The sequence below is a fragment of the Pagrus major genome, chromosome 17 (genome assembly GCF_040436345.1).
Source record: "Pagrus major chromosome 17, Pma_NU_1.0".
Classification (NCBI taxonomy): Eukaryota; Metazoa; Chordata; class Actinopteri; order Spariformes; family Sparidae; genus Pagrus; species Pagrus major.
In genome coordinates, this window is record NC_133231.1 from 30,019,471 (window position 1) to 30,039,474 (window position 20,004).

Consider the following 20,004-nt stretch of genomic DNA (forward strand, 5'->3'; position numbering starts at 1 on the left):
CATACACAGGACAACATGACCGTCAGTGAGTCCAAAGGGCAGGAAGAGGAGGTGAAATAGAAAACATGTGATTTTAGAGTGAGATGGTTTTATGTGTCAGGGTTTAGGACATTGGGAATTCAGTTGAAACATTTTTATTGTGAAGTATATTCATTAAAAATGTAATAATTCACACTGTAATGTAGCTGAATGTTCGCGAGGGTGTTGTTATCTTATTAAAGCATCAAACATACATTTTTAGATGATTAAAATGTTTAAATAACATTTAAAAAAAAGAAAACTAAGGTGCATCTCAAAAAAATTCATAGAAAAGTTAATTTTTTTTGTGTAATTTAATTCAAAAAGTCAAACTTTCATATATTCAACATTCATCACACATAAAGAGAAAAAGTATGTCACGTTTTGAATGAATTTACGTGTAATAAATGAACCTGTATGACAGCCAGCTCCTCCTCATGTGTGTCACCTCTACGCTGCAGGGCACTGATGACCTCTCATACACTCCGCAGCCTCTCTGAAGGGGGCGTTCCCGGTCTGAGCAGAGCTCCGGTCATTTCAGCATCGGGCTCAGTGTGGAGGGAGAGCTGAGCGGGGAGATACTTTGCTGCTGCTGCCGCCGCTGCTGCTGCTGCTGCTCGGTCCCACCGCGGTGGATACAAACCAGGATGTTCGTCTTCGTAAAACCCTCCTTTTAAAAAACAAATGAACCGAAGCTGGTGCTATAAGTAAGACTGGTGAATCTAACGTGAGACGGATGAGACTGGCGTGTCTGAGTCCGCCGGTGTAACGTTAACGCGTCTTTGTTCGGCTCTGACATCTGTCCTTCACCTCCGGTATGGACCGTCCCGAGAAGGAGCACAGGTCGGACGACGAGGCCGAATATGAAGACGAGGAGGTGGACCCCAGAATCCAGGTGACTAATCTTCCAATACATCCAATTCCGATATCGATTAGTGGGTTTTTTTCATCGACCCGGGCTCATTGTAGTGCAGCCAACACAGCGCTGTAAGCTAACAGAGAACAAAGTCCTAGCATGATGCTGCCGCCTGTCCCCAAACACACTCAATCTTTAAATGTTATAAACTTTTCAACATCTTTGTTCAGCTTAAATATTATATTATATCTGAAATAACTCAGTTGGATGTTGGTGAACGTGATGTGAAGGAAGTGGCTGATCTGATACTGATGCAAATGTGTTAAAAGCCACTTCAGTTCATGCTAATGTTGTTAAAACAACAATGGAAAGTGTTGGCAATGAGCTTAAATCTCCAGCTTGGATGTTGGACAGCAGTGTGAGTCATAAATAAATGTAGAATATATTTTAATATTCACACAGTATGAGTCAGAAATGTGTGTTTATGCAAAGATTTTCAAAGTAAAGTTAACAGTCTTTGTCCAAAGTGCAAAGAAAATGAGGTAAAAAGCATGAAAATGATAAATAATATACAATATATAAGTACATACACTATGAAGAAGGCAGTGAGGAATGTAAAGGACTAGGAAGCGGATGAAACTGAGTATTTTATTTATCTTAAAGCCTTCAAAATAAAAGATTTGGAGCTGTGATTAGTTGTCAATTATTAAATCAATCAGCAACTATTTTGATATTGGATTAATCAGTCTGAGTAATTTATTTTAAGGGGAACAAAAGAGTCAGAAGGATCTGATTCTGCCTTCTTACCAAGTACCGAGTGCCAAACAATGGACTAATCATTAATACTGATTAATCGATTGGCTGTCAACTATCGAATCAATCACCAACCACGTTGATAATCAATTAGTCGGTTTGAGTGATTTCTTAAGAAATGAAATTATCTGATTCCAGCTTCTTAAATGTGAATATATTTAATTTACGGTGATTTTTGAAAAATCAAACTTTATATGCTCTTGTTGTTTTTTTTCCTGGAGAAATCACTGAAACGATTTTGGGAATCTGATAGATATGAAGATCGATACTGATCACATCAAGCTGATCAGGTATTTGATGAAAATATGGTGTTGCTGCTACAAAAGGTCAGTATTTAGTGCTGCCGCGACTTCTGGCTTCATGTTGCCGTCCATAAACATGATGCAGTGAGTTCCTCTCAGTGAGGTACAGATTTTAACTTTAGCGCGCCGGTGCTGAAGTAGAAAAATCGATATCTGCAGGTAAGTTGAAGCGTCTGAATCGCTATCAGAGGGGGAAAAAGAAAAATGAGGCTGCTACTAAGGATAACTTCCATCGTCAGTGAATCTGCCAATCGTTCTCTCGATCAATCAATTAGTTGTTCGGTCTATAAACCATCTGAAATATGGTGAAAAATGTTGATCAGTGTTTCCAGAAGCCCAAGATGACGTCCTCAAATGTCTTGTTTTGTCCACAACCAGAAAGAAACCAGAAAATATTCACATTTAAGAAGCTGGAATCAAAGAAATTGGTCTTTATTTCTTAAGAAATCCCTCAACCCGATTAATCGACTATCAATGTGGTTGGCGATTAATGTAATAGTTGACAGCGTTGTCGCAGCTCTGCAATGAATAAACGATTAGTCCACTGTTTGGTACTTCAGATGTTTCTCTGGTGATCGACAGGTCAGAGTTTATTTAACAGTTAAGGTAATATTTGATGTTGAACTCTCGGCTGATGTAAACTTCAGACAGTTAAAAATGAATATTTTCAAATCCCATCGAGTCCTGTGTTACTTCTAATTCTGTCCAGATGTTGCTCATTCCTCCTCCTCTACATCCAGATATTATATCACATTTCTTTCTCCTCCTCCTCTTCTGTGTTGCTTCATATCTTGTTGCTTCATCTCTTCCAGGGGGAGCTGGAGAAACTCAACCAGTCCACCGACGACATCAACAGATGTGAGACGGAGCTGGAGGTCAGTCCCATACGGAGCCATGTGCATTGACTGTGTATGCAGGTTATCTGTGTGTTCCAGCAGTGTGGCAATTTTTTATCCGTTTGACTGATAGAGCTTGAAATCACGTAACCACTGCCAGCAGATAAGACTTCACATCTTCTGCTCGCTGACAGCCTGTGAAATCAACCTGTCAGTTTACGTGTTGTTGTGAAGGCATCGCTGTGCAGATGCAGCAGTTTTTCTCCCGAATTACAGCTGGACCTTTGCGCCGTGTCCAGTCCAAACTGTTTGTAAAGTTCACATTTTGTTCTCTGTCAGCAAATTTAAACCTTCAAGGAATCGGCCTGTATCTAGTTTTTGTGAGAGAAACTGAGACGTTGTGATGCAATAAACTAATTTGGGTATTTAAAGGGATTTTACTGGCAGCTGTGTTCAGAGTGAAGCACGCAAAGTTCAGAGTGTCACCAAATGACTTTTTCATAAAGGTATGGATTCTCATGGAGACCAGTGTAATGCACTGCAAGGTCAACACAGTTATTTGGGCCATCAAGGTTGTTTAAGTTGCATAACTGATCTTTGAATCCCATTAAAGCCCAGTAAAGTCTGATGACTTACATACTGTATATGTAGGTCGGCAATATGCAGCTTTATAGAGGTGAAAGTCCAGAGTCTTGTCATGCTGAGAGTTGTACGTGGTGTTAATGAGGCAGCTGAGAGGTTGAAGTGAACACGAGTTCATTAGTTTGTGTCTGCACAGGGAGATCAGATCAGATCTTCCATCTTCCACCCAAAACTTTTACTGTCAGGAACAATTTTTCAAAGAACTAAAAGGTTCCCTCAGCCCGTTCTTGTCTTTTCTTTACCGCCAAAGAAGGCATTTTTCACCCACAAGTGTACAACCTTTGACTTTGTTTCGGTCCATCAATCGTTTGCTTTCTCCTGTGACTCCGTAATTCACGCGTCAAAGCACAATGATCAAGAAACGGATGCGTCTGCTTCTGAAATAAAATGCTTCAGCACTGAAAGTCCCAGAGTTCCTGTACTCTTGGAAAGTACCCCCCCGAGCAGGGACTTTCTGTGGGGTAAAATAATATCAATGGAAGTTAATTTAGATGCTGGTCCCTGTGGTGGAAACACGCTGAGTTCTTGCTCAGGTTCCTCGCCCCTCGGGATAGTGTGGCTACAGAGAAGATATATCCCCTTTTTCAAATGCACATAGCCTCACATTGTACATGATGGTGCCATCTAACGAGTCAGTTCACTTATCTTAATTCAAAACGGATCCAGTTGATGAATGATTGTGTGAACACCAAACTTCCAGGTGGATTATCTTGTCTATGCCATGGCTTTCAGTTTGTCACTGTGAAACAGCTGACACCAGTCGTCTACGGTGCTTTAGCTGCTGCTATTTCTGGTGTTTACGGATTTCTGAAAATAACTCTCCCACAAAATCGAATATTCCTCGGTTTGTTTTGAGTACGGAGTCTCCTCCATCTGTATCTCTCATGTTGTGTTTACTTTTGTGACAGTCGAACCTATAATCAACTCTCCTGTAGGCAACCGGCCATGTGCCTGATGTATTCGACACTATTGTTAAACCGTGACTGTTTTTTGTTTCTGCCCGTTCTTTATGGCTCCACTGACGACAAAATCAAGTCAAGTTGTTTTCATGTCTGACAAAGACGTCCACTGTTCAGGACTATGACCGTCCGCTGTCGGAGGGAAAAAAGCTCAATAATAGTCACGACACAGACGAAAACCAAACATCCCCAACTGGATCTCTCTGTGTTGATAGTTATCTCTGCAGATCCTAGATATATCCAAGATAGAGTGTAAAGACGCCACACAGTCTAACAGCAGCAACATCAAGAAATATGCCCCCGAACAAATTCTTAGTTATGCTCTTGAAGAAGGATTTGTTGTTTAGAGCTGAAATAATAAGACAATGAATTGATTTGTCTATGGACAGAAAACAACCTGAGCAAAATTTGATTAAATGTTTGCGTCATTTTTAAGCAGAAATGGCAAAAAAAAAGAAAAAAAGACTGGTTCCAGCTTCTGCAATGTGAACGTTAATTTTCTGGTTGTCTTGGTCCTCAATATGAAAACACTGAATTTCTTTTGGATTTCAGACTGTTGGTTTGACAGAACAAGACATTTGAAAACATCAGCAGCTCTGGGAAATTATAATGGGATGGATTTTTTACCGTTTGCTACTCAAATTGTTTAACTCATCAGTTTATCATCAATGAAAATAATCATTAGTTGTAGTCCTTCACTTCTTGACTGACAAAGCACTTTTGGATCATCAGCCCTCACTCACTTATATGAATAATATGTTATGAGACTCCATCAGCAACAATCTTGATAATCGATTAATTATTTAAAGCTGAAATGGAAAACTTTTCTACTTTTTCACCTCCAAGTGTTTCCCCGTGGTGTTACCATTGGTGCTGCTGTTGCAAAGACAGCGTTAGCAACATGGCTACCAATGAAAAGGCAGAGGAAAAACACCTGGCTGTGCAAAGGTCATATTTTGTTACTAAGGGAAACAGACTTTGACACACCAGAGTGCTCTCCATCGAGTGAATGCCCGTCCGTCACTCTCCCTCTTCACCTTCTTGTTTGTTTGTTTGCAGTGTAGAGTTTCCGCAGTTATTCCGGTTGTTCCATCGTTACCTGGGGTCAGTAACCGAGGAAAACAATGCCTCTTACTCTTTTGGTTGGACAATGGCAGATGCGCTTCCTTTGTGCCATAATCTGACTTTCATTTTTGGCAGAGGAAAAACACCTGGGTACACTGTACACTGAATGAGGACAGATACTTGTTGTCACATGACCTTTAAGGTGGATATTTCTGTTAAACCCTGTCTCTATTTATTCATCAGCTGCCCACGTAAACACACAGAGTGCTTAAATCCTTTGCTGGCAGGGTAGCCAGGATTAATCCTCTCCAAATTTCCCATTTTCCGCTTGAGTTTTGACGGAGCTCCCTGTAGTGTAGTTCAGGGATTGAAATCGCCCCAGCAGCATTAGCGTGAGCTCATCATATCGTGTGACCTAAAGAGGCTTTTGCTTTAAAGCGTTCATGCTGCTGATGAGAGGACTGTGGTGTCCTAATGCACCGTCGTAGCAGTAAACTCAGTTTAATATAGCAGAAGTTCCAAACATGACGCCTCAGGGCACATACGTGACTTGACAAGGTGAACTGCGTCACAATGTGAGCGTTCGAGTCCTGAGTGGGAGGTCGGAGACTCTGCACTGCAGTCTGCATCAACCTCACTGAGATACAGAGGAGAGGACAGAGGGGAGAAGAGGACGAGGATGTGTGTTTATGACTCAGTTAAAAGCTTTCTTTCTCATAATTGTTGGTTGTGTCGCTTCATAATCTTTGTCACATTTCATGTGTTACATAGCGAGAAGTCTCAGTATTTGGACAGTCCTGTTAGAGTCCAAATGAAACAATGACACTGATGTTAAACTGCTGACTTTCAGCTTGAATTTAAGGGTGTTGTCATCCAGATACAACAAACTGAGTGGGAACCGTGTGCCTGTCACGAAGGTTAAAAAGGGTTGTGATTCCTTCCTTCCTTTTAAAGCTGAAAGTCAGCACATTAACCCCCATAGTGTGCAGGACTCCAGAGCCAAAACAACTGTACTGTAATTTGTCTAGTTTCCTCCTTCGTGTCTGTAAGTTAGTGCTTGTGTTTAGCTGATTAATCTATTAGACAATCAGCAGGAAACTAGTCAGCAGTCATTTTGAGGATTGCTTAATCATTTGACTCGTACATCAAGCCAAATGCAAAACATTCACTTGGTCAAGCTTCTAAAATGTGAGGATTATTTCACTGTAAATGAACGCCTTTGGATTTTATCTGTCAGACAAAACAACAACACAGCTCTGAGAGGCTACTGTATACTTTTCAACAACGTCCATTAAGCTAAATGCTAATGCTAGCCAACAGGCTCGCAATGACAGTGATAACACACTGATGTTTAGTAGGAATGTTTGCCATGTTCACCATCTTAGTTTAGGGTGTTAGTATGCTGACATTTGTTAAATAGCATCATGAGTATTTACTTCTGTATGCTACAAAACTTTAATGATAATGTCTCTAATAGCTGTTGAGACATTTTAGGCTCGACTGAACTAAGGCGGTCGAAATGCATTGACATCGCATCACTGTGGTCAATGAACAAATTACTTTGTCGATGCAGTATTAATGCGTCAGTTGGTGTTGAAATGGAGGTCATGCTTGAAGATGAACGGGTGGAACAAAGGGTCTCTCTGAAGAAGTGATGGAGATAAAAAAAAGTCAGATGAAGGATGGAAACATCAGTTTAACAGATCAGCCATGGACTAAAATTTTAATTGGTGAAGAAAAGAAAGGACGGACTGGTGTCTGAGTCTGGAGGGCAGGATACGATCAAAGTAGAGATCACAAACTTCAGACATCACTGAAATCAAACTGTACAGTGACGATGGCTCCAGCTGTCTGCATCGATCTAACACCTCAGACTGCTGCAGCCTCAGGGCTTCTGGGTAAATTCATCACAAAGGACGGTGTTCGGTTAGGTCTCAAATAAAAGGACCTGTAAGGTTGCACAGTTACTCCTAGAATACTTTTCTTTGTAGTGAGACACAGGATCTTGTGTTTAAACAGAGGCAAATCAATGTTGTTGATGTAGCTGATGGTGAAATCCAGCTATCTTTAGGTTTTTTTTTGGTTTGAGAGCCTCTAATTTGCAGCCTGTTGTTACTTTGATGAAACACTAACAAGATTTCTTTAAGTGGGCCTTGGTGGAGGTCTCCTGTGGGATAAATTAGATTGAGTTTTTTCTTCTGGGACTTTGGCATCGAGTGTCATGAGCTTCCTTTTTTAGGCCGCTCAACAAATTAACTGTGAAGATTGCTTTTGAGCAATTGTGATTGAATTCAGCCTTTGAACCATTTCAAAGTGGATTGCCCAATGCCTGACGGTGCAAACATTTGTGTAAACAACTGACAATAATCTGATCTTCACCCAGTGGACCCTTCAGCATACGCAGTTTACGATAGTAACAGTAATGACTAATGGTCAACAAGCATCGATTACAAGTTGCAGTAAATCATATTTACTTACTGATTTGTGACCACATTGTTTTGACCCTCAAGAAAATATTATACACCTTCTCCAACTGCAGTTTCCTTTATATATATCAAGTCTCAAGTCTCAGTTATAATGAGATCCCCAGTCGCTGGCCTCAGAGGGTTACTCTGTTCTGAGTTTTAAAGTTCACCAAAAGGTTGTTTTTCACAGTCTGAGAACAGCTGTCTCTCAGTCACAATGAATGTCAATAGAATATCTAATAAACATGGAGCTATGAACAAACAACTCTGGATGAATGTGAAATACTGCAGCACACAAGTTGTTTCTCTTTATTCTCACACATCATGTTTGGGGAAGTTTCATTTATGTGTGACATTGTGGCTTTTAGAAAAAAGATTACATGTTGCCAAACAACAAACTTGCAGAACTTTCGTCATAATTAAAAATGTATGTATTACTTCTTAATAATGACCAAAGGGGGTTGAAGTTGTGAGAAGTTATTGTCTGATATCTTAACAACAGTACTATTGTTCTTATTTAGTTAAGGGGAATTCGGCATAGCAGTTTAGTAGGAAAGGAACTTTGTCTTGGATGGAAACAGACAGAGCAGACAAGTTGTACAATGTATTTATTCATTACAAGAATAATACAAGTGCTCATCAACAAACAATAACATTAGAAAGGCAATGAAAACCAATATGGTATTCAGCAGTTGTACACTCTGTGTGCAAGGCGACATTGACGTCACCAAATTTGCCACATGAGAGTTTCTCTCACTCAATTTGACACGTTTCAAGAGTCAAAGAAAACTCCAGACTTGTGACACAGGCATGTGATTACATTAAACTACGGCTGCTTTGATCTTATCCATGCTTTTCACCATTTTTCTTTTTTTTTAATGATGTAGCTAGTCAGGTAGTTATGTTGGAACATTAGTAATAAGTAAAGGTAAATATTCCTATTCATATAGCACCTTTCTAAACCCAGGTTACAAAGTCCTTTTATGGCAGCAACAATCGGAGTAAAAATAATGTAAAAGAAATCACAAATACCAAGCACAGAGCATACACAATACCAAAAAATAATCAAAAGTATATACAAACACAGCATATACACAGAACAAACAGAAACCCATAACTAGGTAACCCATTATTGGGTCCTCTTACTGACTGCTCAAAACACTGAAACATATCTGGGATTGGGCACTGATTCAGAGGACTGGAACTGGCACAAGTGTTAAAAATTAGCAGTCCAAACAGTCCAAAACCCAAAGACTCTTCAGTTACTGTCATAAATGACCAAATAAATCAGCAAATCCTCACATTTAACAAGCTGATCCCAGCAAATGTTTGACAATTTTGCTTGAAAAATAACCCTAACCCTAACTTTCTTCCGATTGACTTATCGATTCATCAACTCACCGTTGCAGCTCCTTTTGAAGTGGGCCATAGCAGAAAACTGAGCTTGGTTTTGATAATCTTTCAAGCCACAAGGTCAGAGGTTTTATGGGTGGGGAGGAATTTGACCTCCTGTTCCGACATGTCAACAAGTATCTCCTGAAACTTATGACCCAAGAGATTAACATGTCTAGAACTCCTCACCAGTGTCAAGTACTGAAGAAGCCTCTTGAACGAGGAACATATGAGCATCTAAAATGGCAAATTCAGTTGTCATTGACGTAGTATTTCTAGATAGCCAGCAACAGTGGCCTGAGAGTCTTCTTAGACTCCATAAATCTAAACCTTGTTTTAATGGGTTCCTCTGTCTTACCATTTGAGTTTTAATAGTATTTCCTCTGCTGGATAATTGCGTCAAATGCAACCTTTCGTGGTCAAAGGAACAAATTTGCAGACACAGGATGTTGGATCGAGCCCAGTGCCACCAAAACATCTTCGCTCCTGACGTCACTTGTGTAACTGACCCTGGCAAAAGAGAGAATTTCCCTGCAGGGATCCATGAAGTTTCTGACTTGTTTTTCTCTTTTTTGTTCTTGTTCTTTGAAAGTTCTGTGTCCTTCACACCAATTAGAAATTGATTTTGGTATTCCAGAGCCGAATGATAAACAGCCTGAGAAATTCCCCTTGACTAGTCTGAATGAACAAACAAATCTCTCTAAGATGGAACAGCTTGCTAACAGAATTATATCGGATAATAGTTTTTCACAGGCCTCTGTCAACAGATTGCCATGGATCTGTGTTTATTTGGACACTCTTGTTCTCAGAAAAACTGTGTCAGCTTTATCTGGCACATGATGTGAATGCTTTTGCCCAGATCAGATTGAGTTTAATGGTTGGGAGTTGATGTTTCTTATCCTTTTTATTTTAGACCTACTTTTTTGCGGTTTTATCTTGGGACTGGGGATATTCGAGTTTTTACTTGTTGTGACTTTGGGGGCACCAATGGAGCAATTTAATTTCCTTGCCTATTGCAAGCAGCTGCTAAGATGAAGGTTAAGGGCCAAAAGCCACAACAAGCTGTCAAGAGATGTTGCATGTGTTCATTCAGAAGCAGAAGGCAAAATCAGTTAAACAAGAAACATTTTTAGCATGCAGCAGGAGATCTGATTTAATCCAACACTGAGCTCTGTTGTAGCTGACAGTAAAATCAAATGCTGTCTGCTTAGAGTTGATTGTTTTGTTATATGGAACAGGATACATAACTGCTTCGTTTTTAAATCAATTAAACATTTTTCAATAATTGGGGTTTTTGCAGAGGACCTCAAACAAGCTTTTCTTTTTCTCTCTCTCTTTCAGGATGCGAGGCAGAAGTTCCGCTCGGTTCTGGTTGAGGCCACGGTGAAGCTGGACGAACTGGTGAAGAAGATCGGCAAGGCTGTGGAGGAGTCCAAGCCTTACTGGGAGGCCCGCAGGTTGGCCAGACAGGTCAGTCAACAGTGCTTGGAGGGAAAGGGAAACAGTTTTTAAGTCTTTTTGGACATGTTCAAGTCAGGTGTTATATAGAGCCCCAGATCCACTTGGTTCTGAAGAACCAAGAAATGACTAGGGACCTGAGTTGCATCAGGTCCAAATTATACTCACTCTAATCAGGTTTTGTTTTACTGCCAAAGATCTTGGCTCTGTGTGTCCAATACCTGCATGGATCTGAATGGATCCAAGGGTTCTCAGTATCAGCTCTGATCTGAGGTCATTATCTCTGCAGGATAAATAAAATGTTTTATGAAATCAGCAGGTTGTATTAAAAATATTCCATTAAATGACAATGAGAAATTATTATTTTCCATTCATTCACCGGCCAGTAGGCCCCGAAATTATTGGTGGTGGAGGTGGAAATGGGGCAATTACTTCTTTGAGGCAGATAAACAAATTCATTAACATTCAGCTAATTTGTACCACAGCTGCTTGTGAATTGATGGATCATCTTGCCGTTGCAGGTGTTGGTGGTCCATCTATTAAACAATTTGTTTATACATGTTGGACTCAAGGACATTTTCCTAGGTTCCTTTTATGATGGAGTCCAACGTTTATTTCCCATGGAGATCAGCCAATTGCAAGGACATTTTTCTTTACTAGTGTTACTTTATTTTTATTACTATTTCTTATTACATAGCTGAGACCAAGTCTTCTCTTGATTGTTTTTGCTTTCATATCATGATAAGTCTCAAAGAAGACAAGCTGTAATTTTTTGTGACTTTACCAGAGTCAGAGTCTCGAGTCTAAAAACATTGACTCAGAAAGACCTGATTATTTGGTAGAAGATGTGATGGATGGATAGATGAATAAAGCAGCAAGAAAGTGAAGTGTCACTAGTTTTACCTCTGTAGAAATGGATTATGAGGACGGGTTGGTTGATAAAAATGAATAGATGAGAATGAAGTAAGTTACATTGTCAAATTACAGAAGGATTTTCCTGTTTTGTGTGGTTTAACCTTCACCACTGTAAAATTACATCTCGTTAACTGCCTTCCTGTTTGTTGTTTTCCCAGCTTTTACAAGTTGCATGCTGAAGAGACAGTATAATTTTTATGCACCAACTCAAATCACTCAAAGTCGAGTTGATAAGTAAAATGCAGAAACCGGATACAGCTTAAATTGGTGAGGGAACTACACACACATTTCAGACCACATCTCAGTTCCCTTTTCAACCCAGCCTCAGCTCTGTGTGTGTGTCTGTGTGTTAGTGTGTATGCGTTGTAAATAAAGGGGGAAGCAGCCACCTGCACATCTCGATAAGAGCCCACACAGCTGTAAGAGCCCAGGAAGTGCAGGGATCGACTGAAGCTCTAAAAGGCTTCATTGTAGAGTCTTTTTGCCTCCCCACCTTCTGATGGAGCTCGTGTAGGACGGCTATCAAGAGTGTTCAGGTTTTCATGAGGAGATATGTAATTTCTGTGAATTTGAGGGGTTATTTCTCTGCGGTGTACGGAGAAACAGGCAATGCTGAAAGCATTTTCTGTGAAGTGACACTGCAGTTGGACTTCCCCTATTTTAGCTTTATGTCCTTTTTTAACCCAAGTTCTCCATTGCCACTGTTACTATTATTCTTAGTAAGGATCACATGGAAATGTTAAAGTAGAGATTGAGCACATTTGTGGCCAAAAATATAAAATCAATGACAGTCAAACTCGTAAAGCTTGACATATACTTTGGTTTTGTTTGACCTGTTCCTACATGTCTTTTGTATTTAATCTGAGATTTGTCACAAAACCTAAAATATAGCTAAATGTAGCTTTAACATCTGGGGTTCCCATGGGCAATTGAACCACCAGCCTTATTCACATGAACTGTTTTTGTTGAGGCCATGAGGTCCCCACAATCTGATATGGCCGTATTGGTGTTGTTTCGGGATCATCATTATTAATGTTGGTCCAGGACCGTCATTGGATCTGACTAATCGTGTCTTTGTGATGTCAAATCTTTGCGTCTTGGGAAAAAAAGTCTGGACAAATATGCACAACCTTACCAAGCAGTTTTGTTACCTTAGCCTAACCAAATTGACCAGAAGAACGGGACATAATATGAACTTTTTGTAAAAAGTATAAATGAACAGTATAACAATACATTTCAAATGGGATAGAAACATCGGCCTGTAAGGATGAGAGTTGTATACTTGACCCATTCAGCCAAGATGGCTTGCTCTAGAGGCGCACTTTGTTGCTGTTTCCTAAGTTGAATTACGATGTTCCAGGAAAAACGCCAGCACAAGCCACAAAGCTACTGTATGACCCAATTGGTTAGTTTCAATGATGGCCCATGAACAAATTAAATTATGTTTTTCTAAGAACAGCATCAACATGATGATATCAGATAAACCCATGAGGTCATCAGATAATCCATTAAGTCATTGCTTCTCCATTTATGCCAAACCTTTCGTGCAAAACATGCTGCTTGAATCGCTTTTGCTTTTTGCACTTGCAAATGAAGACAAAAATAGAGTTAGGGTGACTAAAGTGTTTGAAAAAGTATTAAAAAAAAGGTTTGTCTCTTATGCAGGTGTGAGCATCTCGATTTGCGATGATCTGATGGGGAACTGAGATGAGGATGTACAGCATGTGATCGTTCTTGTTCCTTCTACCTGTCAGTTCACCTGCTGGCCTGATTTTTATTTTTCCTCTCGACACTTACTTTCACTTCCTAATAATGTATCTGGAACAACTTTAGATCAACCGTAAAATATGCTGCAAATCCAACAGAGTTGGTTACGCTGCTCAGAGAGCAGAAATACTGTATTCATTACAGACATTTTTTCCACTTTCTCGAGAAGTCTCATACATTGTAGGGAAGTGCAGAAATAGACTGAGGTGTTCAAGCAAAAAAGAACACAGACAAATGTGAGAGGGAAGAAAATTAGAAAATGCAGAAGATTGAGGCAGGGTTCGTGTTTTCCTCCAGGGAGGCAGAACAATTTTACCCACCATCACTCTTTTACTCTGTGAGGGATACGATTTGGATAAGTTTTTTATGAACACAGTTCTGACTTGGCTGACAGTTATGCTGCACCAATCTTTTCTGCATGACCAGACAGACTAAATTAGCTTGAAATCGGTCTGACAAAAATGATAAGTTAAAGTTTAAGGGAAGATTTGAGCTCCTCTCCTCATCCAGGTGACCCACTTTTGCTATGTTTGCTAAGTTAGAGAGAATGTCATGTAACTTGAATGAACAACACAGGGAAAGTATCCTGTTGTGTGAATCATCTTTCATGTTAAAGGGTCCTTAAGAACGTCTTTAAAGATGCTGTTCTGAAGATGATCTCGACGACGAGTTCGGGTCGGGTCCAATCCTCCCGATTCCCTAATTGTTGTTGTTCTTGATCAGTAGGGGTCTCGTTTAATTGTCAAAATGGATGCTGGTGAAGCAGAAAATGTAATTTTTTTTTTAGCTATTAAAAAGCTTTGGTTTCATATTAAAAGGATTGGGTGTTCAGCTCTGCTGTATTGCAACGTGATATGTATATGCAATGGCAAAAATCCATCTTTTAGCAGGATCGGCCAGGCCGGGGTCAGGTTCAAAGAGAACCCGCAATCGTTGGAGGGTTATTAGATTATAGGTCTTACGCTCTACTTTTCCTCAGGGTGTCTGGCTTTAGTCTCTATGAAAGTTTAAACTTCACCTCTGCTTTGAAATCCAAATTGTGAAACAATTTAAATGGTAAAGATAATACTTGGGATCGGTAGGGCAGGTAAGGATAAGTTTTATTTCTCATATCCCCTCATGATAAGATGGAAAGTCTGGGGTGACTGTGGAGTCGAGGTTTGGCGCAATTGGATTTGGAGGTGACTGAGTGTGTACAGTCGATACCAGTGTATCCCTCGGGGTACCTCAGAGGTACAAAAGAAAATGTAATCTGACTCAACTGTTGCCACAATGCAATGCGATATTTCAGATGCGTATTTCTACTGTTACCTTGTGATTGTCCCAACAAAAGATGCATGCCATTGTGGTATATTTTTGGAGTAGTTTTATAACCCACAGTAGATTGTTTTGGTGTCAGATAAGCCTTCAAACCGATGGAGCTGCCTCTCAAACTAACCTTACTAGATCGTGATATTTTTCAGTTTTGCTTGTGCAGCCAGATGAAGGATGAATGTGTTAAATCTGTGCTTGCAAAGAGAAATCTGGGACTTGGAGCTCAACAACATGTCTAGTCCTCACATTAATTCAATATGCACTTGTCTGTTTCCTCTGTCCAATTTTCTCTGGGCCACAGATCAAGAATCTATTAAGCGGAGCCAATTATCTGTTCATAGTCTGACGGCTGCTGACTGAGATAATGATTCACTGAGACATATTTGACAAAGAAAGTATTGGATATTCTGTATGGATAACCACAACAGTAATAATGTGCTTTTGTACCCTTTTTCACACTGTCAATTTACACAATCTGTTAATGTCTCTGCCCTGGCATGTATTTTTTGTTGAAGCATCTTGTTCAAGGTCACTTTGCTGGTTTTTGTGTGAGGTGTTCTCAGCAGGTCTGATGTTTGAAACCACTGACTTTGAAAGCACAGCCAGCTTTGATAACCTCGCCATAGCTGAATCAACTGGCCTACATAAACATTTTCCATCTGGTCTACTTCTCTATGCTTGCTCTCCAAATGCCTCCAAGAGCAGATTTAGTGTTTTGTTATGCTTTATATCAACAGAGAAAAAGATAAACGTCAGTTTTGGTAAGCCGGCCTTGTTCTGCTCTCAAATTTTTCCATCACTCGTCTCTCTGTGTCGGCCTCCATACTCAGATTTCTTCTTTGTCTTTCCCTCTCTCTGATGGCTACAGACTGCAGTGGAGCTTTTATCAGATCTCTGCAGTAATTCAATGCTTCACTACCACTTAAGCATTTAAAGCCGAGGCTTTGCTTATAGAAAGTAGGGGAAGGAACGTTCTGGGTGAGATTTTTTTGGCCTAACCCAAAGTTCAATATGTAGGGCTACAACTGTAATATTGCTTATTAATTGATCAATCCTATGATTATTGTTCTTCCTTCTTCATCAGAAGGCCAAGGCCACATCTTCAATAGTCCAAATCCCAAATAAATACAATTTATGATATAAAAGAGTAAAGCAGCTAACCTTTACGTCCTTTCTTTAACTTTGTTTGCCGTTTTTGCTCGTCAAACCACTGACTCATTGAATCAAATCATGATTTCAGCACTGCAATGCCTTTTACAGTTTCGCCATAGATACTGAGCACATTGCAGCAAAAAATGCAAAACCTGCAAATGTTTTTGGTATCATAATCCAGTTGCAAAAGGGAAGCAAGCAGGTTGGTGGTTTGAGATACTGGAAGACTGGAGCCAACCCTCTTGTTTTAGCAAACAACCACCCTGTTGCCATGTCCTGTATTGATGGAGTAACAAAGCTGATCTGTCACTATTCCTTTTCTGTGGAAGGGGGAAGTAAAATGAAGTTTTACAGCAGGGATCAGTGCAGTTTAGCACAACATTATTAGGGTGATGGTGAAACAAAATAAATGTGCTGCGCAAGATGTAAATACTGTAGACTGCGTTTGAACACGATTGTCAAAACTGAACGCTCATTTCAATCCATTTTCGATTTAAATTTAAAAATCGTGGCGCCCCTACTCTTGATATATCAAGTTTGATGTGTAATAGTCTTAATAGCAACAGTAAGCGTGTACGATTCGTGCAGGCACTTCATGCCGCCATAAAGGTGGGTTGTTGTTTTAGGTGTCATTTAGAACAGATGGATTGTGGACTCCATCTTGCTCATCATGAACAATTGGCCCCAAAATTCTTCGCAGTGGTTTAGTATCTGTCCATCTTGTCTAGTTTGCTTTGTCGTTTATATCTAATCTATTTCTATAAATGAGTCGCTGGCCCCTGAATGCATTCGGATCTTTAACAAGATGGTGCAATCCTTTATCTCCCCCGCCGCGCTGTAGGAATCCTTCTAGTATACTATGATACACAGTTTGTTTTCCTGAACAGATGGTGAAGAAGGCTTTTGGAACCAAAATAGAAAAAGCTGAAGTCGAGTAAAAACAGTTGCTTGTCGGAGGCTGTTAATGTTTTTTTTCGTCTCATTGTGGGTGTCTAACGTTTTCTAATCAGCTTTTGAGAATCTTGTAAATGGCCCCTGACACAATTAGGCAGAACGCACACGGAATCGCCTTGGAGTCATTTGCTTTAATGATTTTCCTGCTAAAAATATCTCGGATTAAAGACACACTGGGTCTCTTTGTCACTGTGTTTGTGCAGTGTTGGACTCTGTTAACAACACTGGCTCATAGCTCGATTTCTGCAGAGGTTTGATTTATGTAATTGCCGTTTTAATTGTATTTTTATTTGTTATTGACTGCTGAATCTGTTTAGGAGGGATGTGACTGCAAAATCAGCCCTTTATTTCTTTGTTTTGGCTTGTTTTCTGATGCTTATTGGCTCCTTTCCCTTTCTCCACTGATTTATTCCTTTCCTTGATTCCTTCATTCCACCCTTGCTTCTTTCTTTCTTGGTACACTCGATGCATTTTCTTTCTTAATTTCGCTCTTCCCCTATTTACCTTCTGTTTCATTCATCGGCATTTCTTTCATCAATCTTTCCTTTGGTTCTTTTCCTCTCCATCTTGAAACTCCTCCTTCCTCCCTTTTTATTTTGTAACTCATTTTCCCCTTCCATGTTAATTTTGTAAATTTGCTCTTCCTTTACTTCCCTGGATCTTTCTCACCTTTTCCCATTCTTCCTTTCTTGATCTCAGTTCACTTTTGTTACATCACAGTCATCGCATCATCCTGTTATGAACACAATATTTAGCTTGACTCACTGTTTTGTTCCCTCCTCTGTCCCTCTCTGCTCCCTCCATTGCTCTCCCACTCAGTCTGATAAGAAACACATTATTTGCGGTTGCAGATAAGCAGCAGGCAGCGCCCAGGGAGCGGCGGCAGGTGCGGGTGGAGACAAACGATTTGCTTTGACCTTGACTCCAGATAGACGATAAAATACAGACTTTTAGCGCTACGAGTGTTGGATAATCTACATTTGCATATCAGGCATCCCGCTGGCAGCTAACGATTCATGATTCAGTCATTATGCAGAAGTACAGCGAGGGTTTCCCATTCAGTTCTATTTGGGCCTTAAAAAAAGTGCTGAAAGTAGCAAATTTAAAACAAAATGAAACTTTTTAATTGAATTGATGGCCTTTTGAAAGTACTTTTAAGTAGTACATAAAAAAAAACATTATATATGACGTGTAGTGTGCTTCAGCTCCTCTTGATTTGACGAACTGTGAGTAACAAAGGAGGCTTTTGTCTTGAATCATCCGAAAAGTCACCACAGCATCCTCACATTTGATGTCCAAGTGATGTCTTAGACCACTGAATATTAATATGACCCATGAATGATTCAGGAGCCCATAAGTGAAATATGCAAATAAATGAAGCAAGGGAGGGAGATGATGGCACATTAGGCTATGAAATAGAGTGGACCAAAAAGTTTTTTATTCATCATTACAAGAATAAAAAAGAGAGAACCAGTTATGACAAGAGCCAACAATTTGTTTCTTTCATTTTTAATTCAGATTCAGGGACAGGTCAAAAAAACAATTTGTCAAATAATAATGTACAGTTTGATAATCCATTTATTACTTATTACAAGTACTTTTTCAAGCAGAAATGGCTGAAATCTGCTGTTTCGAGCTTCTTAAATGTAAATTTTCTTTTTTTTTTCTTTGTCATGATCAACAATAAATGAACTAGCCTGTCAACATGTTAATGTTCTGACTCATACCACTACTATACACCACACCCGTCTTTGAAATCGCCTTTATTTTCATTCTTAACGACACACCTGGAAATGGCTCCTTCCCAACTTCCTACCTCCCTGGTTCTGCTGTCTTTGCTCACACCACAGCTATTTTTAAACTCGGCCTTTATTTTGATCTCAACTACACACCTGTAAGGTCTACAGACTGACATGTAACACCTGGCAAAATACTCTTAGTTGTTTCTGTGGTAGTTCCTGCTGCAGTAGGTGTCTCCAGTAACACGGCACACACAGACTCACAAGCTGAAAACATTACCAGCCGACGCTGTTGCAGCTATTGGAAGCTATCGAGCCCTTAGAGAGTTTGTTAGCAGGATTCTTCTGCTCAAGGACACTTTGGGCGACACACTAAAAATTTCACGACTCAAACTTGTGACCTTTCTGTAAGGCAGCGGCGTCCCTGAATTTCTCTGGTGAAGCTACGTCAGGTGTTCCAGAAAGACATAAAGAGATGCACTTACCGATGACCTGAGCTGTAGCCGGGGAAGTGGGTCAGGGTGACGAGGCAAGAAAGTTTTCAGAGTGATTGCCTGAGTGCACATCGCTTCAAAGACGCACGTTTTTAAGTGCTGACTCCGGTGGGACGGAGCGAGGCTGCCTGCCGTATCCGAGCTTAAATCTTGAGCAGGAGGTTTTTTTTTTTTATGTAATGAAAAATGCATCGGGCTTACTTTTTATTCCACTTCACCTCTCGACTCAAGGCTGCAGATGGAAATAAGGCTATGTGTGTTTGTTTTTTGTGTTTGCACCTCACAGTATGAAATTCTTCTGTTTTCATTTGCATTTTTGTAGCACTGGAATGTTTAAAAAGCCACAAACATTTGAAGACTTTCCTTAAATCCAGTTTGTGAAAGTGGTATTATTTTATAACATATACTATATTTTAAGGGAGTCCCTTTTTCTAATCTGAGGATTTAGTCCTCGGTGGTTATTCTGTCAGTATGAGAGTCAGATGATTGACTCTAAATCTCCTAGTTTTGTATTGGGATGGAGCATTAAAGTCTCTGAAAGTGGATGACTCAGTGCCTTCTCATCAACTGCAGGAGCTGATTGAAGGCAGCAGCCGCTCAGCCTGCAGCACCACAGTGTGTGTCTGCAGGTTAGCTGATGTCTGCTGAGAAAGAGAGGAGGGAGGGAGGGAGTCGAATTTGAGAGACAGTAAGGCAGATCGAGTTCGAGATTGGGATGCACATGATTTGGATGAGGGATGAAACAGGCGTGGAGGAAATTTGCAGAAAGGAGGATGATTTTTTGTTAAAGAGATCTCTTGCGATAAGGCTGAGCCAGTGATGCAAAACAAGCCTTGGTTCCCTGAGGTGGAGGAAAAATCCAA

General features: G+C 40.1%; 1 protein-coding gene across 1 annotated transcript in view; it reads left to right on the forward strand.

The window, feature by feature from the left end:
• The first annotated feature begins 569 nt into the window (after window positions 1–569).
• Window positions 570–20,004, forward strand: part of sh3bp5b (SH3-domain binding protein 5b (BTK-associated)) — a 41,454-nt gene continuing 22,019 nt past the window's right edge. The window contains exons 1-3 of the mRNA XM_073485961.1: window positions 570–913; window positions 2,802–2,864; window positions 10,690–10,818. Coding sequence (XP_073342062.1) covers window positions 836–913; window positions 2,802–2,864; window positions 10,690–10,818 — 270 coding nt within the window. The 5' untranslated portion in view covers window positions 570–835. The remainder of the gene's footprint in view (window positions 914–2,801; window positions 2,865–10,689; window positions 10,819–20,004) is intronic.